Source organism: Propithecus coquereli, unplaced genomic scaffold (genome assembly GCF_000956105.1).
Source record: "Propithecus coquereli isolate 6110/MARCELLA unplaced genomic scaffold, Pcoq_1.0 Scaffold277, whole genome shotgun sequence".
Lineage (NCBI taxonomy): Eukaryota > Metazoa > Chordata > Mammalia > Primates > Indriidae > Propithecus > Propithecus coquereli.
The window spans coordinates 1,931,792-1,939,766 of record NW_012148363.1 but is presented as its reverse complement, the minus strand read 5'-3'; the positions used below and the strand labels follow the sequence as shown (position 1 = coordinate 1,939,766).

Below are 7,975 nucleotides of genomic sequence, written 5' to 3'. Positions count from 1 at the left end.
AAAAATAACTTAGAATTAAAACTCAGGAGAAAATAAGGTGAAGAATTAGTTATCATCAATCCTCCCCATCCTATTTTCATACTTGTTAAGGAGTGTGAACCCTTAAGGTCTCTTGTTTTCCTAAGGTAGACAGTGGTTATGGATGTAGAGAAACCCCAAAAGAAAACCCTGAGGTGAGAGGTAATGGGAAATAGAGAGAGAGGAAGGATACCTAAGCAAAAGAGAAAGACAGACAAAGGAGATATTGAGGTTTTGCTAGATGAACTGCAATTAATCTCTCTTTTCCATTTCTGCATGAAAGCTTTACTAGAAGTGTATATTATTTAATAATGTTTTACATGGGGTGTGTGTGTGTGTATGTGTGTGTGCGTGTGTATCGAGTGTGGGATTGGTCTCAACACAGCAACTGGGTAAGGACAAAGTCAGCTAAAGGAGGCCCAGTTACATCTTGGTGTCTGTGAACAACATGCATGTAGCAGGGGGCTGAATAAATCTGGGGTAAGATGGTAGCTCACAACCCTGCCCAGAATTCCTCTGTTGATTCCAGATAGACCACCTGCATAACTGTCAGAGAGTATTTGGGTGGCTTCTGTTAAAGACAAAGACTGGACAAGTAAAGAGATTGTTTTTATTCTGGCTATTGCAATCGGGTCAATACTGGAGATCTGAAGATCAGGATGTCTCAGCAGGGTGGTTTTGCCTTAAACTTTCATGGAAAGGGGTAAACATGTGACAGATTGGGGATTTACACAGGCGCTGTTTTGCAAGTAGGAAAAGTCTCAGTATCTGAAAAGGAAATGTTTTTCTCTGTAGTTATCAAGTTTCATGGGGACAAACAGTTCTAATCTTACCTAATTGATCCTGACACATGTGTCTATTCTTAGCTAATCAATCATGAAGAGGTAGAAGTTGGAGAGTCTGTGTCTGGCCTTGTCAACAGGTTCAGGCAAAAGAAAAAGTCTCTCTTTGGCCTTGTCAGTTCCCTCTGTTCAAGACAAAAATCATTTGTCTTAGAACACTCTTAGGGATTAGATTAATTTTTGTGGGGTATTGGTCAATGTTCAGTGAAATAGTCCACAGAATTAGCATTGCTTATTGGCTCAGTTCTTGGAGAAACAGCTGAACCATCTACAGGCATACCCTATTTTATTACATTTTGTTATATTGTACTTCACAGATACTGTGGGTTTTTTTACAAATTGAAGATTTGTGGCAACTCTGTGTTGAGCATGTCTATTGATGCCATTTTTCCAACAGTATGTGTTCACTTCATGTCTTTGTGTCACGTTTTGGTAATTCTTGCAATAATTCAAACTATTTTATCATCATAATTATTATTATTATTATCTGAGACAGTCTCACTCCGTCGCCCTGGGTAGAGTGCAGTGGTGTCATCACAGCTCACTGTAACCTCAAACTTCTGGGCTCAAGGGATCCTCCTGCTTCAGCCTCCAGGGTAGCTGGGACTGCAGGCATGCATCACCACACCCAGCTAAGTTTTCTATTTTTTGTAGAGATGGGGGTCTCACTCTTGTTCAGGCTGGTCTCGAACTCCTAAGTTCAAACTATCCTCCCAACTCAGCCTCCCGGAATGCTAGGATTACAGGCATGAACCACCATGCCTGGCCTATTTTATTATTATTATATCTGTGATGGTGATCTACAATCAGATGTTACTATAGTAAGTGTTAAGGGGCACCACAAACTGCATTCATATAAGATGGCAAACTTAATCTATAAATGTATGTGTTCTGAAGTGCTCCACTAACCTGTCATTCCCCTATCTCTCACCCTCACCTCAGGCCTTCCGATTCCCTGAGACACAACAATATTGAAATGAGGCCAATTAATAGCCCTACAATGGTTCTAAGTGCTCAAGTGAAAGGAAGAGGCACACGTCTCTCACTTTAACATTAGAAGTGATTACTGAGGTAGGCCAACAGTGAGGCCTCTATGACAATTAGCCACGTTTAGAATGCGAAGGAAAAATTTTTGAAGGAAATTAAAAGAATTAAAAGTGCTACTCCTGTGAACACACAAATGATAAGAAAGCAAAGCAGGCTTCTTGCTAATGTGGAGAAAGTATTAGTGTTCTGGATAAAGATTAAACCAGACACAACATTCTCTTAAGCCAAAGTGTAATCCAGAGAAAGAACCTAACTCTTGTCAATTCTGTGAAGGCTGAGAGAGGTGAGGAAGTTGCAGAAGAAAAGTTGGAAGCTAGCAGAGATTTGTTCATGAGGTTTAAGGAAATATACCATCCTTAAAACATAAAAGGCGAAGCAGTAAGTGCTGATATAGAAGCTACAGCAAGTTATCCAGTTATCTAGCTAACATCATTGATAAAGGTTGCCACACCACATATTTTCAATGGAGACAAAAGAGGTTTCTTTCGTAAGACAATGTCATCTAGGACTTTCATAGCTACAGAGAAGTCAATGCTTGGTTTTGAAGCTTCAAAGGACAGGCTGACTCTCTTGTTAGTGACTGGTGCAGCTGATGGCTTTAAGTTGATGCCAGTGCTCATTTATAATTCCAAAAATCCTAGAACCTTTAAGGATTAGGCTAAATCTACTCTGCCTGTGCTCTAGAAAGGGAATAACAAAGCCTGAATGACAGTACATCTGTTTATAGCATGTTTACTAAATACAGGCATACCTCAGACACGGAAAAAAGGTATCTGCATGTAAGAGCACTTTCTATCAGGAAGAAGGGTAGGTAAGCAGCTATGAATTCAAACAGGGTAACACAAAGGGAAGCAAAGAATTCTTACTGAGGGGGTTAGAAAAGGCTCCACAGGGGGGACAAATGGGCAGGACTTTGCAAGTAAGCAGAGAAAAGGCATTGAGCAGGGGAAACAAAAAGAGCAAAGGTTCAGAGTACAAAATACACCTCTGCTTTCTTCCACCTCACCTCTCTACCCCTTGCTACCAATTCTGATATGACTTGTATGGAAGGGGTGATATCTTCACAGCGGTGAGAAGGTGGGTGTGCCTGAAGTATAGGCAGCGTCAGGAGTCCTGCAACATGAGGGTGGAAAAACAGGTTGGACCTGGGCGTGAAGGGCCTTGGGTGCCAATTAGCAGTTTACTCTGCACACAGTGATATCTCCTGAAGGTCAGAGAATTAAATCTTACAGAAATGTAAGTCTGGCAACATGGAAGGGGTGAGTAAAGGGAGGAACAGTGGAAAACTTGTAGTCCAAGAAGAGGCTATTGTAGCAGATTGGATGAGGGATGATAAACCTCAGAAATGGATCAGGGTCTGACATTTCCAGGTAGTACTGATACAATCTATTGGCCATTGATCCCCATGGCCTGCAGAATTAGGTCTAATAGGAGCATTGTGGTGTCGTGAAGTGTGTATAGTTCGGCCAGCCAAGTTCAGTCTGATTCTGTCTTACCAGCTCTGTGATTCTGAGCAAAGGATGTTCAAATGGGCCTAATGCCACTTTCCTCTTTTTCTTCCAAAGATTAAATGATACAATGTATGTAAACCTAATAAATCTAATATAGTACCTGGCACAAAATAGGTAATTCATATATTTTAGAGCCATTCAGCTGACATTCAAGACCTCTCATAATTTGATTAACATGGATCTTTCTAGGCAAATGGCCCACTCTCCTGTACCCATCCCCTCTCTCCAAAAATGTAGGGCTTTTTGATCAAGTGTTTATTGTTTATAAACTTCCCTCTTAGTACTGCTTTTTCTATGTCCCATGGATTTTGGTATGTTTTTCTATTTTCATTGGTTTCAATAACTTTTTTAATTTTCTTCTTAACTTCTTCATTGACCCATTGGTCATTCAGGAGCTTGTTGTTTAATTTCCATTTATTTGTACAGTTTCCAAAGTTGCTTGTTATTGATTTCTAGTTTTGTTCCATCAAGGTCAGAAAAGGTACTTCATATGACGTCAGTTTTTTAAAATTTGTTGAGACTTGTTTTGTATCCTAACATATGATCTATCCTGGAGAATGTTCCATGTGCTAATGAGAAGAATGTATATTCTGCAGCTGTTGGATGAAATGTTATGTAAATGTCTGTTAGGTCCATTTGGTCTGTAGTGCAGTTTTTAAATCCAATGTTTCTTTGTCATTTTTCTTTCTGCATGATCTGTCCAGTGCTAAGAGTAGGTGTTGAAGTCCTCTCCTATTGTTGTATTAGAGTCTCTCTGTCCCTTTAGATCTCACATAAACAACCTAATGGTGCACCCCAAGGAACTACAAAAGCAAGGACAAAGCAAACCCAAAATTAATAGAAAGAAATAATAAAGATCATAACAGAAATAAATGAAATAGAGTAAACAAAACAATACAAAAGATCAACAAAAAAAGTTGGTTTTTTTGAAAAGGTAAACAAAATTGACAAAACATTAGAGTAACTAAGAAAAATGAGAGAAAACCCAAATAAATAAAATCAGAAACAAAAAAGGAGATGTTATAACTTATACCACAAAAATATAGGGCTGTTTACGATTTCTCAGACCTGCCTTATTCATCCTCATCTCTAAGTCTTTCCTCATACTTTCTTTTCTTGGAATATCCTTCCTTTCCTCAGTTCTCATTGTGACCTATAAAAGTTAATTCTCCTTAAAGGCTCTGCTTCAAATACTACCTCCTTTAAGAACACAGCCTTAATATCCCAGGTGGAAATTATCTTTCCTTTTGTTAAACTCCCAAAGCACTTTATTGGAATCACTCTAATGACCTTCATAATATATTGCACTTTATCTATTAATAGCTATTTGGGATATATTTTTTCTCTGTCCTAGGTACCATCTGGCTAATTTTTCAATTCACTATAGTACTTTAATTCTGCGTACAGTGTTATCAAAATAGATATTTAACTAATTAATGCCATTGACTTGGCTAGAGAAGTTGAATACAGTCAGTTAAGTGCTAGGTATGGGAGTGGGCGTAGGATGGTGTATGTCCTTGCTAACCAGAAAATTAATGGGATGTACCGCTGCTAATCCTAATTTTATTGCTCTCATTTCTACTTCCATCTTTGTAACTCATAGTTCCTCCACAGCATCTAGGTATGGCAAAATTCAACACATAAGGCTGGTTAGGAGTGTTTCAGACAACACCCATCTCACTAATTGGCTGGGTTTTTGTTTGTATGTTTGACCTGTTTTTTGATCTACAGTTTTAATTAGTTGAGTGGCAAAGATAATATTTGCAAAAGGACTTCAGCACTATTTCTGGAAGAAAAATCTAGTTTGACAAATAAAATCATGATCTAGGCTAATAGCAGGTAATTTCAAGATTAAATTATCTACCTTGTAGTCAATGTTTCTGTGAACCTAAAACTGCTCTAAAAAATAAAGTCTATTAAGGAAAATCAAATTATCTGATTAAGTGATGAACTATGGCTTTTTTCACTTAGAAGTTTTAACTTCTTAAGTATGTATGGCTTAGCTTTATGAAATTAGTTTGCAGTCCCTTCTATGTACAGCAAAAGACGTTAGGGGAAGATGGTTTTGAACTAGGCAGCAGGGAAAACCAGCCTGCAATTAAAATTTATAAAGAAAAAACTGACATGTATAATGGACAACTAGATGTGGTAAGTTTTTTCTTTAATTTTTTCTGAAAGGAAAATCAATTTTTAAAAACGAATGCCTAATGTTCATATTTAAAAATGAAAAAATCTGCATACTATGGTTTATGTGAAAGATCTTTATTTTCTTTTGAGCAATATTAAAACAAATAAATTACTGTGCAGTTCAGTAACACGAGGAGCACATACTAGAGACAGCATTCTGAAAGGCACTGTGGTACAATCACAGTCAAATAATACAGACCATTGGGCAGTTATTTATCTTGACACCTTGTAAAAATTGCCTGCCCATTTCCCATTGTTTCTTTAACATTTTTCAATTAATTGCTTCATTTTATAAAAATTCAAAGTTCCATCATAAAATGTACCTATATTATTATAATTCACTTACTTTAAGTCTATTTACTATTAATCCCATCACCAACCAATCACATTGAAATAACATTATAAAATGTTATGCTTTATTCAGGTGCTAAATTAATCATTCCTTCATAAGTAAGGTTCTAAGAAAGTGTTTACATAGCCAAATATAAATGAAATACAACTGGTGACATAAATCTTCTAGGAACAAAAGTTGGATAAGCCAGATGTTTTTTGTTATTATTACTGTTTATTCTTTTTAAATAGGTTTCGGTTTTGTTGTTATTATTTTTAATTATACTATTTTAAATTGTATAACTTTACACAAAAGACTTTAAAATATTTTTTAGAAAACAGGTAGGATCTAATTTTGTTATAAAAATTATAACGTTGCCAGCTGCAGTGGTCCACACCTGTAATCCCAGCACTTTGGGAGGCAGAGGCGGGAGGATCACTTAAGGCCAGGGCTCTGGGCAACATAGTGAGGCCGTGTCTCTACAAAAAAATTTTAAAAATTAGCTGGGCATGGTAGCACATGCCTGTAGTCCCAGCTACTTGGGAGGCTGAGGCAGAAGGATTGCTTGAGCCCGGGAATTTGAGGTTACAGTGAGCTATGATTGCACCCCTGCACTCCAGCCTGGGTGACAGAGTGTGACCCTGTCTCTAAAAAAAATAAAATAAAATTGTAATGTTAAGTTAGCTTCCCAATGCTAAATCAAAATCAAACACGTTCTCTAAAGAACATCCACGATTACTCTCAATTTTGTTATAATATATGTACAGAGAATCAGAAGTATCAGCTCACCTGATTAGACTAATTTTCTTATAAAGAAAAATACCCTTCACATATCCTTGCACAAAGATACTATTACTATATTGATTAATATTGAAACCCAACTAGCTGAACAAAAGTTCAACAAATTTTGTACCCCACATACTTTCGTTTCCAAGTTTAAAAGAAAATTAAGAAATTATAAAATGCTAAGTATAAAAATTATGTCATAATTGAAAGCTATATGAAGACTGAGATTATATCTTTCTCAATAAATGAAATACTCTTTGACATAAACTACAGAACAAATAGCAAGTTTTAACTACTAATTTTTTTAAGTTAGTACAAATCGTGGGATTTGTTTGGAATATTCTGATATAATAGTAAAACTCAAATTATTTCATTCATAATCTGAAAAATACCAGATGTAATTAACAGTGATTTTAAAAATGTAAACATTTCCTTCCCTTTGTGCAGTTGTGTTATTGTTTAGTTAAAAATAGTCCATGTATAAGACAACTAAATGTTATTCCATCTGTAAATGTCTATGTAGTCATAAGAATAACCATAAACAAAAGTCAAAATTACATTCTTGATTTGTTTAAAAATGCAAAACAGTATTGAGAAGCCATCAACTGTGCCTGACATATTTTCTAAATTATTTTTGTTAATCAGTTATATCAACATGAATAATTTCATAGAGGCCAGAGGTCTATAGATGTATATACAATTGTATGTCACATAGACTCTTCAATCAAAAGTTTCTATTGCGCAAATGTGCCAAAATAGAATTTCCCTGAGATGAACTGCCTTGCTGGCCTGCAGAAATAACTGTAAAGCTGTATTCACATTTTAATCTGAATTATGATCTAATCTTACCCCCCCGCCTGCAAAATGAGTGTTAATGATTTTTTATAATCAGTTGATTTGTGCTAATATGTATTTTCAGTTACTATTTATAAATTTCTTACTATATCAATGTAATCAGAGAACTTGTTTAAAATGAAACTTTCTAGAAACATACAAAGATGCACAGGAACAGCTACTTCAGAAATCACTTTGACATTATCTCTTCAAATGCAAAAATCAGAAAAAAAAAAATTTAAAAAGTAAAAAAGCTTCCCAAATACCCATGTTGCTCATGTCAGCAGATTTTTATATTTTATAAGATCAGACAAGAATTTATTAGTTTAAAATATTTGCTTTTTTTCTTTCATTTACATAACCAGGTAGGATCTCTCATTCATGTTTTTTTTTTTTTTTTTTTTTTTAGTAGAGACGGG

General features: G+C 35.8%; 1 protein-coding gene across 1 annotated transcript in view; it reads right to left on the bottom strand.

The window, feature by feature from the left end:
• Positions 1–511: 511 nt before the first annotated feature.
• Positions 512–7,975, bottom strand: part of TTPA (tocopherol (alpha) transfer protein) — a 30,881-nt gene continuing 23,417 nt past the window's right edge. Inside the window, exon 5 of the mRNA XM_012647906.1 lies at positions 512–589. Coding sequence (XP_012503360.1) covers positions 512–589 — 78 coding nt within the window. The remainder of the gene's footprint in view (positions 590–7,975) is intronic.